At 38.3% G+C, this 25,985-nt stretch overlaps 2 protein-coding genes across 16 annotated transcripts in view; one reads left to right on the plus strand and one right to left on the minus strand.

Moving 5' to 3' along the window:
* The window catches only part of UCHL5 (ubiquitin C-terminal hydrolase L5), a 47,838-nt gene extending 46,035 nt beyond the window's left edge, over positions 1-1,803 (minus strand). For 4 of the 12 annotated variants that reach the window (XR_004264157.1, XR_004264156.1, XM_032262893.1 and 1 more), the window contains exon 1: positions 878-1,171. Coding sequence is in view for 5 of the 12 variants with exons in the window: in XM_032262893.1 (XP_032118784.1) it covers positions 878-1,154 (277 nt within the window). In the remaining 7 variants the exon portion in view is untranslated. Of the gene's footprint in view, positions 1-877; positions 1,221-1,321 lie in introns of those variants that run through there. The other 8 variants (XM_032262896.1, XM_032262895.1, XM_032262899.1 and 5 more) reach the window with 6 other exon arrangements.
* RO60 (Ro60, Y RNA binding protein) lies at positions 1,135-25,738 on the plus strand. Of its 4 annotated transcripts, none has more exons than XM_032262890.1 (9): positions 1,135-1,246; positions 10,160-10,760; positions 15,484-15,704; positions 16,152-16,298; positions 16,581-16,718; positions 21,400-21,516; positions 22,175-22,288; positions 22,866-23,012; positions 24,900-25,160. In XM_032262890.1, exons 2-9 carry the CDS (start codon positions 10,181-10,183, stop codon positions 25,050-25,052), a joined length of 1,617 nt encoding a protein of 538 aa, XP_032118781.1. In that variant the 5' UTR covers positions 1,135-1,246; positions 10,160-10,180; the 3' UTR covers positions 25,053-25,160. The 4 variants fall into 4 exon arrangements, with proteins under 4 accessions (XP_032118781.1, XP_032118779.1, XP_032118780.1 ...); XM_032262888.1 differs by having other exon boundaries at positions 1,242-1,453; XM_032262889.1 differs by lacking the exon at positions 1,135-1,246 and adding an exon at positions 1,561-1,917 and having other exon boundaries at positions 24,900-25,738.
* Positions 25,739-25,985: the final 247 nt, after the last annotated feature.

Below are 25,985 nucleotides of genomic sequence, written 5' to 3' on the forward strand. Positions count from 1 at the left end.
GTCTACTAAAAATACAAAAATTAGCCGGGCGTGGTGGTGGGCGCCTGCAATCCCAGCTACTCGGGAGGCTGAGGCAGGAGAATCGCTTAAACCCGGGAGGCGGAGGTTGCAGTGAGCCGAGATCGCACCACTGCACAAACAATCAAAAAAGCAAAAACGTACTGTGAAAAGACTGGCAACAAAATAGGGAAGGATGAAAAGTCAAATGTGTTGATTTAGGACAGAAGGCACTAAATACGGCCAGGGAGAAGCTGCGAGGAAAGCAGGTGGGCTCTATTCTAGAACGCTAGCTCAGGAAAACTCACTTCACCGGAAGCCAGAAAAGAGCAGAACAGAGATCGGAACCGGTGAAGTGGCCTCTCTGGCCCACGCGGTCGCGTGTGTGGACGTCCCGAGGAGCTACTCGCACATCAGGGCGCTCTGCTTTCAGGAACCAGAATGTCGAGTTCCCGGGCGGCTTGGGCCGCAGACACCCCTCCTTGAGAAGGCACACCCAGGGTGGCTTCTGCAGGACCGACGGCCCGAGCAACGCACCGGCCGCAGCAGCCCGGGAGAAGGTGCGCGCCGCAGCAGGGGCAGAGGGAAGGACCACGTGTGCTTAGGGCTGCAGAGAGGGCACCCCAGTCAATTACAGGACCCGGGTGCCAAGTCCTGAGAACCGCGGGCAAAGACAGGCACAATCCTCGCCCTCGTGGTGTGGTCTTCAAACTACCGTGGAAACGCGACTGCCTCGAGCTGAGGGCGCCCCCACCCGAGTCCAGGTTCCTCAAGTCACCCTCTTCGGATGCGGGGCGGCGGTGGCCGCAGGAACCGCTGCATGCCCAGCTTGGGCCTCCTCCCGTGACCCCAGGCCCAGGACGGTCCCCTTGGTTCTCACCGAATCCTTTAATGAGCTCGGTGAAGACCCCGGGGTCGCTTTCCATGAGGCACCACTCCCCGGCATTGCCCGTCATGGCCCCGGCCACACACCGCCCCGATCCACCTCTCGCTCTCGGCCGCCCCCCGCACCAGCTGCCGCCGGCCACAGAGCTCAGCAAACCCGCCGCCGAGCTCGTCAACCCCACGTCACCCCGCCTACTTCCCGACAGCCTCCGGGCGCCGGCACCTGCAGCGCGGCGCAGCGCGGGAGGACGCTCTAGCCACCCTAGAGACATCGAAACTCTTCCCAGGCCTCGCAGGACCCGTAGCGCATTCGGAAGGGCTGGGGCCTGAGAAGAAAGGGCGGGGAGCCAGAGCGCCGAAGGAGGTAACATCCGGGATCCTCGCCCCTCGGGGGGCGGGGCAAAGGAAGAGGGGCGGGGCTCTTTCCCGGGAACCGAACCTGGAAGCCCCGGCGGCAGCGGAGCTGTGGCTGTCGCTGCCCGTCAGGCTGCTGTCTCGTGTCGTTTCCCAGCGCTGCGCAGGACTTCTCCTGACGGCGCTGCAGGTCCGGGGGGTCGGCTGCCAGGCACAGGTGAGGACACTGCGGGAGGCCGGCCGGGAGCCTTTTGTGCGGTCTCAGCGGCCCCAGGGACGCGCAGGGTCTGACCAGTCCTCCATGTCTCTCACCCGGCAGCCCAGGGGCTGAGGCCGGGCAGACGCCGCGAAAGCCTCGCCCTCCCCCGCCCCGCCTCCGCGCCCACCCGCCTCGGTCACGGAACCAGTATCGGGTGGGCACATCCTCGCTGGGCCCGGCCGGACCGTTCCTGAGGGTGGGCCCTTCCCGCCGGTCCGCCGCTCCCCCGCTCCCCCGCTCCCCCGCTCCCCCGCTCCCCACAGGCCGGCGTCGCGAGGGCCTGCGTTACTCCTCCTCTTTCTCCTCCTCCTCCCGCGGCTTCTGCGCGGAGAGGCGTCGCCCGGGGTCTCGGGTTGGAAGCAGGATCTTTGTGGGAAGACGAGGCGGATTCATCACAGGGAATAACGAGGCGGAGGAGAAAGGTCTGTCCTGCAGTCCGTGGGGATGCTGGACGGGTGGAAGGGACGCGCTGCGTCCGGGGAAAACGAGGCTGAAAGCCGACGTCGTGTGTTAATCTAAGAACACTGGGAATGGTTCTAAAGCTGGATGAGTTGAACCAAATATGGCTGTATTTGCTAAGTCGCCCTCATTCCACAGGCGCTTACAGAATACTATAGTCTTAAGATTAAAGTCTTTAAGAGTATATTTACTCCTTAAAAGTTACATGTCCCAAGAAAGACCTTCGGCTTCCAGAAGAGAAAAAAAATGTTTTAGTGGATAAAACTGACTTCTTCCTTATCAAACAGGTGACCTATGCCCTGGAGGGCTTCCCTTGTGTGAAGCCACGAAATAAGCCTGGTAAATTGTCTTAAGGGAAGCAACAGAGTAGCTTTTGTATTAAAACAAACATGAGCAGTTATGGGGTAGGAGCCAAAATTAGTGTGAAGTGCTGGTTTAAAAAAAAAATTGTAAGTTTCTTGAAGTTTATCTCAGGAAACTCTGCCCTTCAGTGTGTACCCTTGCGATACTTAGTTGGAATGGTTTAAGAGGCACAAAAATTCTTAATGACATCAGAGCCCGAAGTGGTTTATGGTATTTTTTTAATCTGCAGTATTGCTGTGAACTTGTAAATGTTTTTGTGCAAAATAAATACATCAAAACTAAAATTTATGTGATACCCAACTTAGTTAACATGATACCTATTGTAGAAAGACCAAACTGAAAATTTAGCCTTTGGAACAATATAGAAACAAACAGAGAAGGGGATAAAAATTAGTTATGTTAACATTTAATCCTGAGAGTTCACATAAGAAGCCGTGTTTCTGGATCTTTGAGAAGAATGAGATCTGGTACCACTAGTTTCATACCACAAGGCAGCCATCTGGCAGCTCCCCTCAGACAAGCATGCTGTCATTTTTGCCACAGTCCTTTCTCATCAGTTTTTATAGCATCACATTGACCAGTGGATTCAAGTACCTGTGTCATGGGCCCATTTTTGTAGTATTGTCTCTTTACATTTGTCTTGTACTCTTGCATAGATATGTCAGCTTTGACTTCATTTAAAAAGGAATAAACTGCAAATGTATGACTTCTTGGGATGAAAGGTAGCATTTTCAAATAAATTATCAAGAGACTTTGGAAAGCTTTTGAGATGTGTAAATTCAAGAAAAAATAAGATTCCTTGGAAATAACATATTAGTACTGATAAAAGATACTGTACGTGTTGTAAGTTCTGATGATTGTGAAGCGAAAAGAAGTGCGATTATATAATGTGTGTTATTAGCATTTCCTGATTTTGCAGCCTAAATAAATTTTAAAAGTAGAGAAATGGACAATGTATAAAATACAACCAATTTCAAATGTGACCATGCTTTTAATATTACGGTATTGTAATATTTAACTTCTCAATAATTTAATTTATACAGATTTAATACAACATTAGTTGTATGATGTGCTTTAAGAGCACTAGATAGATAGATCAGGCCCGTATAAAGAATTAACTGTACTTTTTTGTTGTTAATCTGGATTTACAACACTTGATTATCCAGGAATGGATTAACTGATGACCAGGCTCTGACCTCACTCACTGCCCAATTGCCTTCTAAACCACTAGTAATGGAGCTTATGCTTTGAGGCAGGAGATGATGGCAGGTGGAGAAAGAAGAAATTAAGTTGCTGTATATGTCTGTGTGTATCTCAAATTGCTTTTGAAAGTCAAATACAAAAATTATGGGGCTAAATACTATTTTCATGTCATCAATTCTATTGGTATTCTCCATTCTGATATAGATAATAGCAGAGTTATTTTAAGTTATTTAAATAACTTTCCAAATGTATTTTACGTAGCCAGTTTATTTTTATATTTTCAATAATAGATCTTTAGAATATAAATCACATATCATGATGTTTACTAAAGTATCCAGTGCATTGGTTTCTAGTATATTCAGAGTTGCACAATCATCACCACTAATTTCAGAACATTTTCATCACCCAGTAGAAATCCCCTACCCATTAGCAGTCACTTCCCAGTCTTCCCTCCCCATAACCTCTGACAACCTTAGACTAATGTACTTTTTATTTCTATGAATTTACCTACTCTGAAAAATTCATGTAAATGGAATTGTAATATAATATGTAGCCTTTTGTGACTGGCTTCTTTCACTTGGGATAGTGTTTTCAAGGTTTGTTTACATTGTGTCTTGTATCAGTCAGTACTTCATCCCTTTTTGTTGTCTAATAATAGTCCATTGTATGGATATACCATATTTTTTCATCCCTTCATCAGTTGATGGACATTTGGGTTGCTTCTGCCTTTTGACTGATGTTGCTTCTACTTTTTGAATATTGATAAAAACATCTGTGTACAACTTTTGGTATAGGTACATGTATTCATTTTTCTTAGGTGTGTGGTGGATTTCCTGGGTCGTATGCTAACTATATTTAACCTTTTGAGAAACTGCCAGACTGTTTTCCAAGGTGGCTGTATTATTTTACATTCCCACCAGCAGTATATGAGCGTTTCAATTTCTCCAAATCCTCACCAACACTTAATATTATTGTTTTGATTATAGCCATCATAGTAGATGTGAAGTGATATCTTGTGGTTTTGATTTGCATTTCTCTGATGACTAATGATGTTCGTCATCTTTTTATTTGTTTATTGGCCATTTGATAATCTTTCGAAAAACACCTTTTCAGATTCTTTGCCCATTTGTATTTCTTTGGAGTAATATTTGTTCACATCTTTTGGCTATTTTTACTTGGGTTATTTATCACTTTATTATTAAGTTCTAAGTGTTCTTAATATAGTCTAGATACAAGTCCCTTATCATATGTATGATTTCCAAATATTTTCTCTGTTCTTGGGTTGTCATTTCACTTTCTTGATGATGTCCTTGGAAACAGAAATTTCAAATTTTGATAAGTGCAGTTAATCTTTTTTTTGGTCACTTTTGCCTTTGGTGTCTGTGTTCCAACACTAATTCTGTAGCACCAGGTGGGTGCCCTCCACTTCCATTGAGCACTGACACTAACTACCCAGGGTTGGCATCAGATCCCATAAATTGAAAGGCAAGGTCCCCAGTAAGAATGCCATTGATTTGAACACCAGCTGCAGGTGGGGTCCCCAGGCTACTCATACTTCTGCCTTGCAAGCTAGGAATTCAGGACTTTCCATGATCCCCTCAAGGCTGATAATTCACTACATTGACTCACGTAACTCACTGAAAGTGCTCTACTTGGATTACAGTTTTATTATAAGGGACGCAACTCAGGAACAGCCAAACAGGAAGTAGACACATATGGCAAGGTCTGGGGCAAGGGAAGTATGCTGAACTTCATGCCATCCTTATGAAATGTGGGCATATCACCTTCCCAGCACATGAGTGTGTGTTCAGCAAGGATGCTCCACTGAGCATTGATAAACAGAGTTTTTATGAGGTTTCATTACATGGGCATGATTGATTAAATCATTAGCTACATGACTGAACTTAAACTTAAGTCTTCCTCTTTTCCTAGAAAATTGTCCTGACCAGTTTATTCCTCTAAACATATGGTGGTTCTGTCTAGTGACTAGCCCCCATCCTGAAGCTACCTAGGGGCCTATGTCACCTCATTAATGTAATACAGACACTCCTGTTTCTTGGGAAATTCCGCAGCTTTTTGATACTTTCTACTGGGAACTATGTACAAAGACCAGATCCTCTTTCTTGTAAGATGCCACAGTATCACATCACTTAGCCAAATTTTAAGTATATTTGCATATCACACTCAGTGACAAGAAAGAGAGTAGCTTGGGACTTGTTACCATTCTGCTTCTCATCTTTCATTTTTAAAATATGAATATGACCCTGGTAAATTTATACAATCAAGTAGAAAGGTGCCCTGGCTGCTAATAATGTTATCTGTTCAACTGTTTTGTGTTACACTCTGGAAAGTACAGTCACAGAAGCACAGAAAAAGCCAAGCAGTTTCTGCTGCAGAAACACTGAAAGGGTATGTCCCCAGGGTTGTCATTTATATCATAATATACAAAAGAAAGAGTCTATGAATAAGTGACTTTATTTTTTGTAATAGGGATTATAAGGATTACACCTACAGATGACCTCTGAGACAGCCTTCATTTTGCTGCTTGCTCTAGAAAAGTACTTGAATACCTAATATTAAATATATTAGAAAAACAGAAATATTATTCTTAGATGACATTTTTACCCAGAATTCATCACTTTTCTTTAGTACTTTTTAATTTTTTCTTCATTATATTTTCACTGCCTGCATAGAGTACATTTATTATTTTATTCTGATTACAGAATTTACCTTAAAGATTTATATTACATTTTGCATTACACATATTGAGGCTTTTATTTTCAAAATAAACATGCTACGGGAAAGAGAAACCAGTTATGCGTAATTCTTTGGCAAATGGTTCAGAAAGTCAACTTTAATGATACTTGGCTTTAAGTATGTATTACTAATTACATAAAAGCAATACAAAAGATAAAAATGGTAACTTGGTTTTTTTTTCTGCTCTCAAGGGAACCAATAATGCAGCTGCATGTGGTCACAATGAATAATACAAGGAAAAGAATTTGAGGGGACAGGAAATTTCAAGGTTTAATTTGGGACCTTTTAAATCCCACCAGCTGTGCCTTGGTGCAGGAAAGGTGGTATAGTGGAATTATCTGATACTAGATGTCATTTTAATGTTACTCATCTAACAAATATAACTAATAAGCAGAAGTAGATAAGTTGGAGTGCCACCAGAGACTGTTTTTATGAAAGCTAAGGGAGAGACTAGCAAGGTCTTTGCAATGTACAGAAAAAGATAACATTTTCTACTGGAATTTGCAATTAAGGTGTCAGTCTTTGAGCAGCATGTTAGTCTTCTTAAAGTGTTTTGAATCGAAAGGTAGAGATAAAAGCCAAATTGAAAAGAGGATAATAATAAATAGGAGAAGAGGCAACCAGGAGTTTCAGCCTGTGCTATATTCAGTAAGTATTAATTTGTTTCTAACAACTAATGTCGAGTCTTATTTGGAATATTGACACTAATATTTCTAGCACAGTTCAGATCACTGTCCCCCTTAGTCACATTCAAAATGTGAGGCTCTCCATTCTTCCATGCACTTATCCCCCCACACCACTATGTGCTCCCTTCTCTGAGACCCAGTCTTTCATTCCACCCCATCTACCAAACTTCTCCACTTAACCATTTGGCATTCTACATCTCCTGTCAGAGGGGAATGTCTTCAATTTCCTTATCCCTCACTCCCTCAAATCTATCTTTACCTATTCTCTTTACCCTTAAAAGATAAAGGAAATACATCTTTTGCTCTCAGTAGGCCAGGCTCAACCTGGATGCTCTAAGCTCATTATGTCTCATTTCTTTCAGGAATCTAATTCCTTCAATTATCCCCCTTCTCTTCTGTATCTTCAACTCTCCAAATTGAATCATTCAACCTTAGCATCTTCGCATTGAAAAAGGTAAAAAGATTTTTCCTCTATGTCCCATCCTCTCTCTTAGTTTTTAAGCATGTGTCTACAAAAGAGTAGTCTATCTGTGAAGTTTCTTCCTCACTGCACATCCTCCTGATCTCACTGTAATCAAGCTACTTCTTGTACCACCCTACTCCAGTTGCTCTCACTAGTGACTCCTGTTTGCTAAATTCAATGGTCATTTTCTAGCCCTTTATTCAGTTGTCCTCTGACCATTTGACATGACCAACCATTCACTTCTTGAAGTTCTCTTCCTTGTGGTCCATGATACTATATTCTCTGTTAATATTCTATAAATATTCTATACTGTATTCTCAGTTTTCTTCAACTCCGTGCACCTCCTTTTCTATCTCTCTTTAAAAGGCCCTTCTTTCCTTAGTTCTAACTTGTTAATATTCACCAAGATTCAATCCTTAGTCTTCTTCACAATATGTAAATATGCTCAAGTAAGGATGACCTTCAAGAAAGAAAAACCTCTTTTACCTTGTGTTCCTCTTTAAATTATGACCATATTTGTCAACACGTCTTTATGGCTCTGCAGGATGCTTAGACAATTTCTTTTCTAGAATATAAAGAGAGACCAGGATTTCAGAAACCTCTTCCTGGAGTGCCTTCCCTAAATTTATCAGTTTTTTTGTTGGCCGCCTCTGCTCAAATCTTTCTGGATTATTTAGACAGTATTATTTACTCCCTTGCTCACTCACTTTTCTACTACAGCACTTAATCGCAGTTCACCTTCTCTGCACAAATCTTTCTGGATTTTTGAGACAATATTATTTTATACTCCCTTGCTCACTCATAATACTTTTCTACTGCAGTACTTCATTACAGTTTGCATTGTGATTCTATCTCTGCAGATGAATGTGATTTCCCTGAGAGCAGGAGAACAAATTTTTTTTTAGTCTCTTTAATGGCAGAGAAATTGCCTTCATATCTTATACATAGTATGTATTCAGTAAATGCTGGTTGAAGTTTTTGTTAGTTGTGCTGTTTTGTTTGCCATGGACAGAAGCCCAGTACACCGAAATAACATGACAGATTGAAGAACCTCAATAAACAGTGATACTGTAGTAAGAACAGAGGTGGACTGATGAAGAAGTGACAGTTGTGGTTCCTCCATTAGAAGGATAAAGAGGGAGATTGTTTGCAGACAGCTCGTTCTAGGAGTTTTACAGGTAATGGAAGCAGTAGAGAGAGGGTAGTACAGACAACACAAAACAGTTAACCTCTGCCAGGCGCAGTGGCTCACACCTGTAATCCCAGCACTTTGGGAGGCCGAGGCGGGTGGATCATGAGGTCAAGAGATCAAGACCATCCTGGTCAACGTGGTGAAACCCCATCTCTACTAAAAATACAAAACATTAGCTGGGCATGGTGGCGCGTGCCTGTAATCCCAGCTACTCAGGAGGTTGAGGCAGGGGAATTGCCTGAACCCAGGAGGCAGAGGTTGCAGTGAGCTGAGATCGCACCATTACACTCCAGCCTGGGTAACAAAAGTGAAACTCCGTCTCTAAAAAAAAAAAAAAAAAAAAAAAAACAGTAAACCTAAAAATGGTTTAAACAATAAGGATACATTTATGACATAATTTATAAGCAGGGCAGTTTCAGGTAACTCAGTGATATTAAGGACCCAGGTTCTTTCTGTTTTTTTCCGTTCTGCCGTCTTTATATATTGGTATGCCCTCTTAAACTGGCTTCTCTCAAGGTCTCAAGATGGTTGTTAGCACTCCAGGCATCACTTGCAAATGAAAATGTCAGAAGGCAGAAAAGGGAACATTTCTTTTTAAGAGCCTTAGCCCACTTTTAAGAATGAAGGAAATCTCAAAAGCTGATTTATCATGTCATACTGGCCAGAGTGATAACACATGCCCAACTGCCTATACCAGTCATGTGGCAAGGAGAGCACCTTTGATTATTGGGCCTGGGTCCAGCAGCAGCAACATCACCCAGGAACTTGTGATGAGTATACATGCTTAGGCCTCACTGCAAACCTACTGAATTATGAAAGAAACACTGGGCAGTGCCTGAGAGGGTGCTGACCCACCAATCTGTGTTTCAATTAGTACTTCAAGTAATTTTGATGTACACTGAGTTTGTGAACCACTGGCTTAGAGCAATCAAGATCCATCCCTTGGGGCTAGGGAAGGGCTTAGCCTCCTTTGAAGGATATGAGGCCAAGAAGAGAAGAGAGAACGGGGAAGAATGAATGTTAGATAGGCAGCCAAAAAATGTTGACACAGTTCTTCTGGGAGTACGGTCTTTCTTAGTGTCAGCTTCTGTTGCTGCCCTCCCTTCTTTTATTCTCTGTGTGGGTGGGCCTCATGAGGCCATGCTGACCTACCTGCTTAATCTCTGAAGCAGCACACTGTATTTCAAAAATGTGACTCATTTGCTTCTGATTATCACACCACAGTGGCTATAATCTAGTTTGTTTGCTGTGAAGGACTTTTAGTTTCTTTAGATTGTAAAAATATGAATGCAAAACAAAAACACTTTAAAAACTTAAGATATTACCAGTAGTCATTTCAAAATACTCAAATATGTTTCTTTCATTTTCTGCCTTTCCTGATTTTTCTTCAGGACATTTATATCGATTTTGTAGTAAGGGAAAACTATTGAACTTAAAAGATGTTTTTAAAGTAATAACATTTCAATAAACCTACATTTTGTTTTCCTTTTGTAATTTTATTGTGCCCATCTAGTTGTAATAACATTTTGCCTTTTTGATAGGTTTCCTAAAAGACAGGAAAAATGGAGGAATCTGTAAACCAAATGCAGCCACTGAATGAGAAGCAGATAGCCAATTCTCAGGATGGATATGTATGGCAAGTCACTGACATGAATCGTCTACACCGGTTCTTATGTTTTGGTTCTGAAGGTGGGACTTACTATATCAAAGAACAGAAGTTGGGCCTTGAAAATGCTGAAGCTTTAATTAGACTGATCGAAGATGGCAGAGGATGTGAAGTGATACAAGAAATAAAGTCATTTAGTCAAGAAGGCAGAACCACAAAACAAGAGCCTATGCTCTTTGCACTTGCCATTTGTTCCCAGTGCTCTGACATAAGCACAAAACAAGCAGCATTTAAAGCTGTTTCTGAAGTTTGTCGCATTCCTACCCATCTCTTTACTTTTATCCAGTTTAAGAAAGATCTGAAAGAAAGCATGAAATGTGGCATGTGGGGACGTGCCCTCCGGAAGGCTATAGCAGACTGGTACAATGAGAAAGGTGGCATGGCCCTTGCTCTGGCAGTTACAAAATATAAACAGAGAAATGGCTGGTCTCACAAAGATCTGTTAAGATTGTCACATCTTAAACCTTCCAGTGAAGGTAAGCATAAGATCATTGGTAAGAGGGGTGGATAAGGGATATCCAATGAATAGCACATTTTTATTTAATATAAAACAAGCATGTAATATTTTGCCTTTCATTCTCAAAACATACATTCATTCAAATATGTTTAATGCCTTCCTGGAATTACACACCTACCACAGGCCATCAAGACAATAATCAAGAATCAAATGACAGTCTTGTAGGTTAATATTCTGAAACTTAAAATGTCAGTGTCCTAACTGTAATGCTCACCCAAGGGATTATGGACTGTGTAAGCAGGATGGGCAAGATCAAAAGTCAGAATAGGCAAAACAGCTCCTTGCCAGTAGGTGGCAGATGGCCATGCTGTACCCACCGCTCTAGCCCATTATTTTTTACCCTCCCCATCTTGTCTTCCAAGGATGTGTGTTCTATGGAACCTAAAGATACACTATATCAGTTACCTGCTAGTGCTGAACTTAACAATTCAGGAAGTTCATTGTCTTCAGGCAGTTAGTTAGAGGACATGGTAACTTGGGGCAGTTTTTCTGTATCTATGGATAGAGACTTTTGAGAAGTTACTTGGATCCATAGTAATTACTAGTCCTTTTAAAGAGATAAATAAGAAAAGCTCTTGGGCAGAAGTAAGATTAAAGTGTGAACTTCCACAAAAATCAACATGTCCAAAATTTGACTTTTTTTTTTTTTTTTTTTTGCACCAGAAGTGAAACTTGAAAAGACATCCACTCAGAAGGGTGGATTCACATTTCAGTTCTGTGGCCTTAAGCCAAATAACTTAACCTGAGTTTCTGTACCTTCATCTATTAAAAGTAGGGTAAGGAGAATAAGTTTACAATTATCACAGTTATTGTGACTAAATGTCCTAGCACCTAACATAATAGGAGTACACTGTTGGTTCTCTCTTTCTTCTTCCACACATATCTTTATACACAGAATCTCTTCAGTAATTTTTAACTTAACGTTTTTTTGACTACAAGTAGAATTTTTCAAATGAAATGTAAACAATAAATTGCAAATATTTATATGTAAAATAGTTGAATGATACAGAAACATATGACGCAGTCCTACCCTTCAAAAGAAATCACTGCATATCAGCAGTCCCCAGTCTTTTTTGGTACCAGGGACTGGTTTTATGGAGGAAAATTTTTCGACAAACAGTGGGGAGGGCAGGGTGGTTTCAAAATGAAACTGTTCCACCTCAGGCGTTAGGTTCACATAAGGAGAACGCCATCTAGATCCCTCACATGTGCAGTTCACAGTAGGGTTCTCACTCCTATGAGACTCTAATGGCCAGCCACTGATCTTACAGGACATGGAGCTCACTCACCTGCTTCTCACCTCCTGCTGTACAGCCCAGTTCCTAACAGTCCCTGGACTGGTAATCGGTACATAGCCTGGGAGTTGAGGACCCTTGCTGTATATGATACATTGTAATTTACTCCAAATTTTTCCTAAACATATATTACTATGTTTCACTAAATTTTGTTATATGTTTTCTGTGTTTCAGTAAAAAGTATATTATTGCTATTTTTTTCAGGTCAGTAGAAATAGTTGCATATATAGTGTTGTATGACTATATTTAGCTAGTCTCTTTGACAACAGTTGTTTCTGGTTTCTTATACTGTTACAAAAATACTACAGTGAAAACACTTGCATAGAGTGAAAATACTTGCATAATGGTTAAATCCACAAACAGTATGTGAAAGGGATCAATGTACCCACATTTGAACACTGGCTGTTGTCTTTATTTTTTAATCTCTTCCAATAGAATGGTGAAAGATTCTATCTTGTTCTTGGAATTTACATTTTTGGACAGAAGCTCATCTTTTCATGTGCTGATTTTATATATATATATATATATATATATATACACATACACACACATATATATAATAGACATATATGCATATATATAAAATAGTTTATACTATTGTATCATAGCCTTTTATCCACTTACTGTCTTTTTAACTATTGATTGTAGTCACTATTCATTCAACAGATATTTATTTATTTTATTTGTTTGTTTATTTTGAGATGGAGCTTTGCTTTCGTTGCCCAGGCTGGAGTGCAATGGCACAATCTAGGCTCACTGCAACCTTCACCTCCTGGGTTCAAGTAGTTTTCCTGCCTCAGCCTCCCAAGTAGCTGGGATTATAGTCATCTACCACCACGCCCAGCTAATTTTTGTATTTTTAATAGAGACAGAGTGTCACCATGTTGGTCAGGCTGATCTCAAACTCCTGATTCAGGTAATCTGCCCACTTCAGCCTCCCAAAGTGCTTGGACTGCAGGTGTGAACCACCATGCCTGGCCCTCAGCAAATATTTATTGCACACTACTATGGATAGACACTGTTCTAAGAACTTGGGGTTCATATTACAGGAGTTAATAATAATGTATTATTTATATACATTACATGCATTTTTCCTTCTGTTTTTTTTTTCTTTGTCCAGGGGGACATTTATGGCACACTAAAGTTTGGAATTTTAATGTAATCAAATGTATCCACGTCTTCATAGGTTTATGTTTTCTGTTAGGATTAGAAAGGCCTTTGCTGGCCTAAAATATGTATCTGTGGTTTTTTTCCTAACATTTTAATGGTTAAGAAACATTATTTTCTACGTTTAAATTTTTGATCCAAACATTTGATCAACGTAAGAAGGACTTAGGCATCCAGCTTTATTTATTTGTTTGTTGAGATGGGTCATGGAAGTGTGGAGCAAGAACTAGACTAAGAGAAAGACCACCTGTTACTAGTTCTAATTGGACCAATTAGTTTCTGAACTTGTGAAAATAATTTTCTGTGCTTTGTTTTCTTGGTCTATATCATGAGGAATTAGTAGATGTCCCGTAAACTTACTTCCACACATAGGATTCTTCAATTTGAAGTTGTTGAGGGCAGAACTCATCATTGAAACCATGTTAGTAATGGCAATATCATGATGGAGATAGAGAATCCCTAGTGTTTCAAAGTTTAAAAATTTGGAAAAACTCTAAGCTACAGAATTAATAATTTTAATGCCTAAACTATAATATGTATTTATAACAGATAAAACAAGTCAAAATGCGATTTAAGTAATCGGGTACGGTATTTTTAGTTGATTTTGTACTAAAATCTGTAATATACCAAGAGTCACAATACTTGAGAAGGTCCTGCATGTAACTAGTAACAGGCGGTCTTTCTCTTAGTCTAGTTCTTGCTTCACATTCCATGACCCATCTCAACAATTGGCCAACCCAATTACACAACTGGGTAGGACAGATCTGCTTTAAGGAATTTTTATTTTCACTAGAAAAACAAAATAGAAGATACACGCACATGAAACATTTACTCATTTAAGATGATTTTGTACCAAAATTTGGAACATGACAAGAGTCACAGTACTTGAGAAGGGCCTGCATGTTAGTGTTAACTTTTCATCAAGTTATTTAAATTAGAATTTAAAAATAACATTATAGGCTCAATCAGCAAAAAGATGTGTTTCATATGGCCTATATGATGTTGTAGGGAAAAAAATGAATTTTTTGTCATCTTTAAAAATCAGAAAACATAAAAACCTGTATTCTGGCTTCGCTTGAAAGTAAATTTTTTTCTTTTGGTAGTAATTAGTCAATACATAGCTACAGCTCTTGTCAGGGCATACTCTCTTCAGTCACCACAACCTAACAACTCCCTATTGCGTCACCATGGTGGTTTTTTTTTTGAGACGGAGTCTCACTCTTTCGCCCAGGCTGGAGTACAGTGGCGCGATCTTGGCCCACTGCAACCTCTGCCTCCTGGGTTCAGATAATTCTCCTATCTCAGCTTCCCGAGTAGGTGGTATTACAGGCATGTGCCATGATGCCCAGCTAATTTTCTTATTTTTAGTAGAGACAGAGTTTCACCATGTTGGGCATACCGATCTCGAACCCTAGGCCTCAGGTGATCTGCAGGACGCCTCGGCGTCCCAGAGTGCCAGGATTACAGGCGTGAGTCATGGTGCCTGTTCTCACTGTGTTTTCTTTCTTTATTTTATATGCCCTTCCCTCATAGATGTTTTAATTTTGTAATCCAGTCCCTGATGTTTTATAGAAGTGGTGAAACTAAGACCTAGAAAGATCACCATTTGTTGGTAAAGTATAGGCTAGAAACCAGATTTTCTCACCCCTAATCAAAAGCTGTTTTCTCTTTCTTTTATTGGAAGAAATTGTGGAAGGAATCAAAAAGTTACTTTCTTTTTTTTTTTTTGGACCAGTAATACTTCTCATCTATTAAAACATAATGTAAAAGAACTTACCTACCTGTCCACTTCTTATTTCTGCTGTTTGTAAATATGTATATTTTATTCAACAGCAAAGAGAGACAAGTGAATATAATTAATATAATATTAGTTGAGATCGATCTGTACTCTTGTGAATTGTCCTGAGATTATGGACCTAAAACTTTCTAATACTGGTGTCTTTAAAAAGAAAAGAAAGAAAAGCCTCTGTAATAAAATGACTCAGGATACAGAAGGTTTTTTTACTCCAGCGTCTCATATTTAAATAGTAATAATGGAATAAGAAAATTAATTCAACCTCTGTGCTTAATTGTTATATCATAGAAAGCAGCATCCCAGTGTAAAGGTGTTAATTCTTGTGTATCTAGTTATGTTGATCATATAATGCATTTTGAGGAAACATGTTCTGTTTTTTTACTTGGTAATCCTGCATGCTTTTTCAATTCTTTATCTTGTTAAAGGACTTGCAATTGTGACCAAATATATTACAAAGGGCTGGAAAGAAGTTCATGAATTGTATAAAGAAAAAGCACTCTCTGTGGAGACTGAAAAATTATTAAAATATCTGGAAGCTGTAGAGAAAGTGAAGCGCACAAGAGATGAGCTAGAAGTCATTCATCTAATAGAAGAACACAGATTAGTTAGAGAACACCTTTTAACAAATCACTTAAAGTCTAAGGAGGTGAGTAAATTATATGATACAGCATGTGATTAAACATGAGTAATTTACTGTAGGTGTTCAAAGGATAAACGGGGTAACTATATATTCTTTTAAAAAGAAATTATTTAAAATATATCTTGAAATTAATGTCTATTTAAAACACCTACCATGATGTCCAATGTGATGTAAGTGGCATTTGTGTTAGTTTCACTCTAGAAAATCTACTGCCTTGCTAGTTAAAAAATAATCATCTATGTATTTCCTTTATACTGCACTTCCTTTTTCTAATAAAAAACAAGTTAGCTTATTTGATAAGCCTTTGATTTAGACAAATTTTAATTCTGAAAGTACTCTGCACCCCAAATGAAAGCCTCAGAGACTATATTATGAATATTTATTGATATAGATATGTTATACTGATCTATTTTCCCTTAATTCCTGATGTTTCTACCTATGTTACTGCAATAGGTATGGAAGGCTTTGTTACAAGAAATGCCTCTTACTGCATTACTAAGGAATCTAGGAAAGATGACTGCTAATTCAGTACTTGAACCAGGAAATTCAGAAGTATCTTTAGTATGTGAAAATCTGTGTAATGAAAAACTATTAAAAAAGGTAAGCATTATCAGTGTTCTTTAGCTACTACTAACTGAAAAAGTAGCTCTTAAATTTTAGAAATGCAGTCAGCGCATTTTTAAGGTATTTTGAGATATTTATCATACTGAATTGTATTATGGCTCTTAAGTATAAGTTGAATACATTTTCATTTTTCTCTTTTTTGTATGAAATACAGTAACACAATATTGTTAGCTGCAATAACAAAAATCTAACAAATATACATAATCACTATTTTTTGCTAAAATTTTCTTTATACTTTCTGCCTTTTTTTGTTTCTAGGCTCGTATACATCCATTTCATATTTTGATTGCATTAGAAACTTACAAGACAGGTCATGGGCTCAGAGGAAAATTGAAGTGGCGCCCTGATGAAGAAATTTTGAAAGCATTAGATGCTGCTTTTTATAAAACATTTAAGGTAGTGATATGATTTTTGTTTTAAAACAAATGACTTGAGGCTTAATATCTTTTGTAATAATACATTTTAAAGGAAGTATTAATAGTTTAATCATTTTTAATTAGGTATTCATTTTTCTTTGGTTCATATGAAGTGGGTATATAATTAATATCGTAAGTTTTTAAGTATTTCTCTTTACCCTTGGACAGCAGCAAGTTATTCTAAGATCATTTTAGTAACTTTTAAGTTACTGACTCTATTAATAGTTTGTTTTCTCAGTGCTATAAAGAAATAACCAAGACTAAGTAGTTTATAAAGAAGAGAGGTTTAATTGCCTCATGGTTCTACAGATTGTACAGGAAGCACAGCGGCTACTGCCCTGCTTCTGAGGATGTCTTGGGAAACTTACAGTCATAGCAGAAGGGGAAGCAAACACGTTCTTCTTCACGTGTCGACAGAAATGCCGAGCAAAAGGGGGAAAAGCTCCTTAAAAAACCATCAGATCTCATGAGAACTTATTCACTATCACAAGAACAGTTTAGGGGAAATCGCCCCTGTGATTAAATTATCTCTACCTGGTCCTGGTCCCACCCTTGACACTTGGGGATTATGGGAACTACAATTCAAGATGAGATTCGGGTGGGGACATAGCCAAACCATATTAACAATCATGGCAGAAGTAGGGGTGTGGTGCTAAACTATTAGAAACTGCCCCCATGATCCAGTCACTTCCCACCAGGTCCCACCTTCACCTCCCACCAGGTCCCACCTTCAACATTGGGGATTACAATTGAACATAAGATTTGTGTGGAGACACAAATCCAACCCATATCACTAACTTTAGAAATTTGCCTTCCTATCAGGTCCTTTGACTTGGTCCTCTGTTTTTCCCATTAATTGGCAGATAGATCTCATGAGTCTTGATTGAAAAAATGAGTTTTTAGTAATGGAAATCTCACATCAAAGACATAAGCTAAAACATCTTGCTGTATAACAAAATAATAGCAACCAAATTCAGCAGCAAAATAAAAGGGTTATATACCATAACCAAGTGATACTTATCCCTAGCATGCAAGGATGGTACAACATATGAAAACTAATCAATGTAATACATCACATTAGTAGAATTAAGTGACAAAAACAACATGATTATCTTACTGATGCGGAAAAAGCATTGGCAGATTTCAACATTCCTTCATGATAAAACCACTGTATAAACTAGGAGTAGAAATGAACTTCCTCACCATGATAAAGGCCGGAGATTTATAAAAAAATGTTTATACCTTATAGCTAATGTCATAATGGTGAGTGATTGTAAGGTTTTCCCTAAAATCAAGAAAAACACAAGGATGCCCAGTTTTTCCACTTTGATTCCACATAGTATTGGCAGTTATAGTAATAAGGCAAGAAAATGAAATAAGAGACATCACAATTGGAACGAAAGAAGTAAAATTATCCTCAGATGCCATGATCTCATATTTAGAAAACCCTAAAAAAACCCACACAAAACTACTGAAGTTAACAAATGAATTCAGCATAGTTTAGGGTATAAAACCAACACATAAAAAAATCAGTTGTATTTCGATATACTAGCAATGAACAATCAAAAAAAAGAAATTAAGAAGACATTTCCATTTACAGTAAAAGACAGGAGTAAATTTAAGAAACTGCAAGACTTATACACTAAGAACCACAAAACACTGCTAAAAGAAATTAAGTTATGAATAAATAGAAAGACATCTGTGTTTATCAGTTGGAAGACTTAATATTGTTACTAAGATGACAATACTATCCAAAGCAGTAAATCTACAGATTTAATACAGTCTCTTTCAAAATCCCAATGGCATGTTTTACAGAAATAGAAAAACCCACTCTAAAATTCCTAAGAAATTTCAAGTGACCTGAAAGAGCCAGAACAATCTTACAAAGAAGAACAAAGCTGGCGGACTCACTCTTCTGGCTTTCAGTTACTAGAAAGCTGTAGTAATCAAAACGGTCTGGCAGTGGCAAAAGAATAAATATATCGACCAATGAACTGAATAGAGAGTCCAGAAATGAAACCTTACATACATGCTCAGTTGACTCTTTTTATTTTTGTTTGTTTTTTTTTTGAGACAGAGTCTCACTCTGCCACCCATTTTGGAGTGCAGTAGTGCAATCTCAGCTCACTGCAACCTCCACCTCCTGGGTTCAAGTGATCATGCCTCAGCCTCCCAAGTAGCTGGGATTACCGGTGTGCACCACCGCACTCAGCTAATTTTTTTTTTTTTTTGAGACGGAGTTTCGCTCTTGTTACCCAGGCTGGAGTGCAATGGCGTGATCTCGGCTCACCGCGACCTCCGCCCTCTGGGTTCAGGCAATTCTCCTGCCTCAACCTCCTGAGTAGCTGGGATTACAGGCACGCGCCACCATGCCCAGCTAATGTTTTTTGTATTTTTAGTAGAGACGGGGTTTCACCATGTTGACCAGGATGGCCTCGATCTCTTGACCTCGTGATTCACCCGCCTCGGCCTCCCAAAGTGCTGGGATTATAGGCTTGAGCCACTGTGCCCGGCCTACTTAGCTAATTTATTCTATTTTTAGTAGAGACGGGGTTTCACTGTGTTGGCCAGGCTGGTCTCGAACTCCTTGCCTCAAGTGATCCACCCACCTTGCCCTTGCAAAGTGCTAGGATTATAGACGTGAGCCACCGCACTTGGATATCAGTTGACTTTTGGTAAGGGTGTCAAGATGATTCAATGGGGACAGGATAATCTTCAACAAATGGTGTTGGGAAAACTGCATATCTAAATACAAAAGAATGAAATTGGACCATTATCTTACACCAAATACAAGAATTAGTTCAAAGTGGATCAGTGACCTAAATTCAAGAGCTAAACCTAGAAAACACCAAAAACACAGGCAGTAAAAGAAAAAATAAATTGGACATCATCAAACTTAAAACTTTTGTGTATTAAAGGATACTGTTAAGACAGTTAAAAGATAATCTGCACAATGGGAGAAAATATTTGCAGATCATATATCCGATAAGGGCCTAATATCCAGAATGTTGAAAGCCCCTAAAATTCAGCAAAAGTACAAACAACCCAATTTAAAAATGGGCAAAGTACTTGAATAGACATTTTTCTAATGATACACAAATGAGTAATAAGAACTGAAAAGGGCCAGGTGCAGTGGCTCACGCCTGTATTCCCAGCACTTTGGGAGGCCGAGATGGGTGGATCACCTGAGGTCAAGAATTTGAGACCAGCCTAGCCAGCATGGTGAAACCCCATCTCTACCCAAAAAAAATAGAAAAAATTATTTGGGTGTGGTTGTGCGCGCCTGTAATCTCAGCTACTTAGGAGGCTGAGGCAGGAGAATCTCTTGAACCCAGGACTCGGAGGTTCCAGTGAGCTGAGATTGTGCCATTGCACTCCAACCTGGGCAACAAGAGTGAAACTCTGTCTCAAAAAAAAAAACATGAAAAATACTCTAAACATCATTAATAATCAGAGAAATGCAAATCCAAACCACAGTATGATACCACTTCACATCTAGTTGGATAGCTAATATTTAAAAAAGCAGAAAACAAGAATTGGGGAAGATGTGGAGAAATTGGGACTCTAATGTATTTCTGGTGGGAATGTAAAATGGTAAAACAGTGCAGCCTCTTTGGGAAACAATTTGGCAGTTCTCAAAAGGTTAAACAGAATTTAACATAACCGCCCAGCAATTCCATTTCTAGGTATATACCCAAAAAAATTTAAAATAGGTATTCAAACAGATATTTGTATACCAGTATTCACAGTAGCATTATTCACAGTAGCCAAGAGTTAAATGTATTCTTTTATTCTTTTTGATGCTATTGTAAACAAATGTTTTCTTAATTTTCTTTTTAGAGTTGTTCATTGATAGTATGTAGAAATACAACTGATTTTGATGAAAAACTCAAATATTCATCAGCAGATGGATAAGCAAAATGTGGAATATACAATAGAATATTATTCAGCCTTAGAAAAGAATTAAATTTGATACGTGCTACACCATGGATAAACCTTGAAAACATTATACTATGTAAAATAAGCCACACAAACAAGGACAAGTATTGTAGGATTCCATTATATGAGGTATCTACAGTAGGCAAATTTATAGAGACAGAAATGGAATAGAAGTTGCTAGGGGCTAGGGGGAGACATGGGAATGGAGAGTTGTTATTTAATCGGTAAAGGTTCTATTTGGGATGATGAAAACATTCTAGAAATAGATAGAGGTGATAGTTACACAACATTGTGAACGTGCTTAATGCCACTCAATTGTACACTTAAAATTGTACATTTGTAAAAATGGTTAAAAAGGTCAAATTAATGTTATTTATATTTTAACACAAAAATTTCTTACTAAAAATTCTGATTTTCAGTGAGTAAAGATTTTAAAAATAGGATGATAACTTTAAGTAAAATTATTGAATAGATTATTTCCTTTGTTTTACCTTTAAAAGCTAAGCATTTTTATTTATTATTAGTTTTAAATTTTCAGTCATAGCAGCTATAGCAGATGAGCCTTTTAAAATAGTTGTCAATTGGTATATCAAAAATCTGAAGACCTTTTATCTTAGAGTCTTTTTAATGTAAGATGACAAGTAAATATGATTTAGAAATTTAGTCTACTTATAATTTTTGTTATTGCCTTTAATGATTGTTTTATTTTGTTTTTGCCGTAGACAGTTGAACCAACTGGAAAACGTTTCTTACTAGCTGTTGATGTCAGTGCTTCTATGAACCAAAGAGTTTTGGGTAGTATACTCAACGCTAGTACAGTTGCTGCAGCAATGTGCATGGTGAGAACACCTAAGACGATTTTGCCACTCTAAAAACATGTTTACTATATAGCACAACTATAAGTTGGATAATGATTAAGAATTATGCTTTCACTTTTTTCTGTCATTTCAGCTTGTCACATTTTTGTGTAAAGCCAAAGTGTTAAGTGTGTTGGAAAAGTATGCCTAAAGAACAGGCAGAAGAAAAATTTTAGTTTTTACAACAAAAGATTAAATATTAATGGTTTTTTAAAGAAGTAGATAATGCTTAAAGAAAATGAAAACGAAAAAACAAAATTTTTTTAAAGATAATGCTTATTTAGTGATATGAAGATTAAAAGATTGGGAACTAATAGGAGTGTCTAGAGACTAGTTCTATCCTGACTGTCAGTGAATAACAGATGAATCATAGGCAAACTTTTTAGCTTCTTTACTGGGGCTTTATTTCTTATCTAATAAAATGAGAATAATATTTACTGTATTTATTTCAAAGGATAATTGTGAAAGCCAGTTGTTTTGTGAAGGTACTCTGAAAGCTGTACTACTGTTACTGGATAGCTCTAAAACACGCTGATAAAAAGTTACCTCAGTGTTTCTTTTAAACATGAAGTTGGATAAAATTCAAAATATGGTATTTCCCCTCAAATTTGCTGAAAATTACTGCCATTGAATTTTTCAGGTTGTCACACGAACAGAAAAAGATTCTTACGTAGTTGCTTTTTCAGATGAAATGGTACCATGTCCAGTGACTACAGATATGACCTTACAACAGGTCTTAATGGCTATGAGTCAGGTAAGAAGCTGGGTGTGTGGGGTTTTTTTTTTTTTTTTTTTTTTTTCCTTCTTCTTTTTTGAGACAGAGTCTCACTCTGTCACCAGGCTGGAGTGCAGTGGTGCAATCTCAGCTCACTGCAGCCTCTGCCTCCTGGGTTCAAGCAACTCCCCTGCTTCAGCCTCTCAAGTAACTGGGACTACAGGTGTGTACCACCACGCCTAGCTAATTTTTTGTATTTTAGTAGAGATGAGGTTTCACCATGTTGGCCAGGATGGTCTTGATCTGACCTCATGATCTGCCCGCCTCAGCCTCTCCAAGTGCTGGGATTACAGGTGTGAGCCACCGCATCTGGCCCAGAAGCTGTGTTTTTTAAGTTTACGTAACATGCATAATGATTTTATTTTGATGTCAAATATTGTATTAATCTGTGAGAACAGAATTTTTTTGTCTCAATTTTCTCATGACAAGCACAAAAACCAAAACTATATATGCCAGCTTTGGGAAGGCTGTATATATTGGTGCTAAACAAAATGATATTGTAAAGACTAGTATTTTTAAGGATTTATTTATTATTCATGTGTTTGTTCTGAGCTAGATCCCAGCAGGTGGAACAGATTGCTCTCTTCCAATGATCTGGGCTCAGAAGACAAACACACCTGCTGATGTCTTCATTGTATTCACTGATAACGAGACCTTTGCTGGAAGTGTCCATCCTGCTATTGCTCTGAGGGACTATCGAAAGGTAAAACAAATTCTAATATGGTTCCTCACCCAAATAATATTTTAATACTTGGTTGGTTTTTGTTTTGAGACAGGACCTCACTCTGTTGCTGAGGCTGGAGTGCGGTGGCTCAGTCATAGCTCACTGCAAAATCAATCTCCCAGCCTCGAGTGATTCTTCCACCACAGCTTCCCAAGTAGCTGGGACTGCAGGAGCATGCCATCACATCTAGCTAAATTTTTGTAGAGATGGAGTTTCACCATGTTGCCTGGGCTGGTCTCAAACTCCTAGGCTCAAGCGATTCTCCAACCTCGGCTTCGCAAAGTGCTGGGATTACCAGCATCAGCTACCACACCTGGCCATACTTGATTCTTACCCACTTATGTTTTTCAAAAAATGTTACTGCAAGTAGTTCTGTATCTTGTATAGGAGCCAATGTCTGTTATAGACTCAGCAGTACTTAAAATAAGTTTTGGTTACACATATATAATTTATTTTAACCAGTTTCCCTTGCTAAACATTACTAAGAATATCCTTTGCAGACAGTATTTTTTGGTAATAACCAGAATATTTGTTTTACCTTAACTGTAAGTTTTTTAAAATAATTCAGTGTACTTTTTGAAAAATTGAAAGTATTGTTAATGAGTTTTGCAAAAGGGCAAAAGGATTACATAAAATTAAGACTATAATCTATGCTCTACGTTTTATGGACATATCTGTGTTCTAATCAGTATCCTCCAGTTGGGCTTTCTGAAATGACATAAATCTTCAACTCTTCAATATGGGTAGCCACTAGTCACATAGGACTTTTGAGCCCTTAATATATGGCTAGTGTGACTAGAAGTAGAAATAGAACTTGTTGATGGTTCTCAAAGTGTGGTTTCCCTACTAGCAGTCTTAGCATCACCTGTGACCTTATTAGAAATGCAAATTCCTGGGACCCATCAGAGACCTGCTGAATCAGAAACTCTGAGGCTGGGACTGTGTTTTAACAAGCCCTCCAGAGGATTCTGATGCAGGCTTAAGTTTGAAAGCTACAAGTGAAGCAGTCGATTTTTTTTTTAAGAGATGGGGCCCCCATCATTGAGGCTGGAGTACAGTGGTGTTATCATAGTAGCTTACTGTAACTTGAAATCCTGGGCTCAAACAATTCTTCTTGGCCTCCAAAAGCACTGAGATTACATCCATGAGGAACTGCCCAATAAGAATAGAATGTAAAGACTGTCTGATTGTGCGTCCCGAGTCTTTCTCTTACTCTGTGTGGACCTGAGCAAATTATTTAATTGATCTACATCATAATAAGGTAATAGAACTTACCTCTTAGAGTTGTTTTAACAATTGTTAGATGTATTATTTAAAGAGTTCATTGTAGCTTCTTACGTAGTATACATTCAGTGATAGGTTTTCTCAAAACTCCATTATTTTAACCTTAAATATAGCTGTGGAGGACAAGTTCTTAATGTGGTATATGCGTATATCACACATATCAAAGTAGTCATCAGCCAAAAGTTGATAATCCCAGAGAGATACTGCCTTATATTTATATATATTCATACACTCTGTCCCAGCATTTGATATGCTGATAAAAATGTCTGGCATCCTTAATACCCCGTCAGGTTTTTTAAGTACAAAGTGCCTAGGCTGCTCAGTAATGTACTCTGTAGCATATAGAATAAGTAAAGTCGTTGATGAGAGAAGTAGAAATTTCAGGCAGATTCTTATATAATTTTTTTGTCCATTCTTTTAAAACTCCCATATTCTAGCCTAAAAGATTGCCCCCCCCCCAAAAAAAAATGACTTTTTAATTAAAAACCTGTGGTAGAGAAATGTTAAAGTGTTTTGATTTTGGAAGTATTTTGCTTTTCCTTACATATATGTTTTTAATATGTATTTCGATCTTTTCTACAGAAAATGGATATTCCAGCTAAATTGATTGTTTGTGGAATGACATCAAATGGTTTTACCATTGCAGACCCAGATGATAGAGGCATGTTGGATATGTGTGGCTTTGATACGGGAGCTCTGGATGTAATTCGAAATTTCACGTTAGATGTGATTTAACCATAAGGAGCAGCACAAACCAGAGATCCATTGCCATCAGTGATCTCACTAAAAATATACAGCTACTTCCCGGCAAATCCCCATCAGATGAGTGATGATGGTATAGTATGTGCTTAATGGAAAGTTACCTTTCCAAAAAAAAAGAACGAAAAATAAGGTGGGCCAAAGGTCTATCTACTAAACTAGCTCTTGGGGAAATAGCTTCAGGATACTGTAGTTTCCTCTATCTAATAGAGAACTTTTTATTAATAGAAAATGTAAAATAGTTTTCCTTTGTTAAATAATACATGTGTACTTAAAAGAGGTAAGAGCAAAAAGTGTAATTCCACATCATGTCACTTGTTTCAAAGTGCTTAATGTTTTCTTACATGTTTTCATTGGGAAAGGACAGCTTTGATAATGTCCAAATACTCTGAAATGCACTAGACCATGTAACTGTGATGGAATGTGAAACTCATCTGTAACTTTTATACAAAGGGGGTAAAAAAAAAACTAAGACATTTGGTTAAATTATGAATGAGTTTTACAAATTCCTTTCAGAGTTTTCTGAGGTAACAGAAATAACAGCTTTCTTATTCAATGAAAAAGATATTTTATTTCTGATATTTTATTTACACTTGTAGAATATGTTACCATTAATCAGAAACATCATGGCAGCCCCTAAAAATAGACTAAAGTTTGTGTTAGCTGAATTCCCCTAAGAATAGACTAAAGTTTGTGTTAGCTGAGGAATTCTATTTGGTTTGCGCTTTTTTTTTTTTTTTTTTTTTTTTTGGCTTTGTTATATTTTATTGCTGCAAGGGGTGTGACTTGATAATGCTTTTCCTCTGAATTATAATAACATAGCCAGATGTAGTCTCACACTTTTTTTTATAAACTTAAGTGAAAATAATATAAAATGTTTCAAGCGCTTAACTCCCTCATTCACAAAGT

This window comes from Sapajus apella, unplaced genomic scaffold, assembly GCF_009761245.1.
Source record: "Sapajus apella isolate SASKATOON/1434 unplaced genomic scaffold, GSC_monkey_1.0 scaffold132, whole genome shotgun sequence".
Lineage (NCBI taxonomy): Eukaryota > Metazoa > Chordata > Mammalia > Primates > Cebidae > Sapajus > Sapajus apella.

Coding starts and splice junctions, on each gene's coding strand:
- RO60 (XM_032262890.1), top strand. CDS start 10,181: ATGGAGGAATCTGTAAACCAAATGCAGCCACTGAATGAGAAGCAGATA. Junction 15,705..16,151: donor ATCACTTAAAGTCTAAGGAG/GTGAGTAAATTA, acceptor TTACTGCAATAG/GTATGGAAGGCTTTGTTACA. Junction 16,719..21,399: donor CTTTTTATAAAACATTTAAG/GTAGTGATATGA, acceptor TTTTTGCCGTAG/ACAGTTGAACCAACTGGAAA.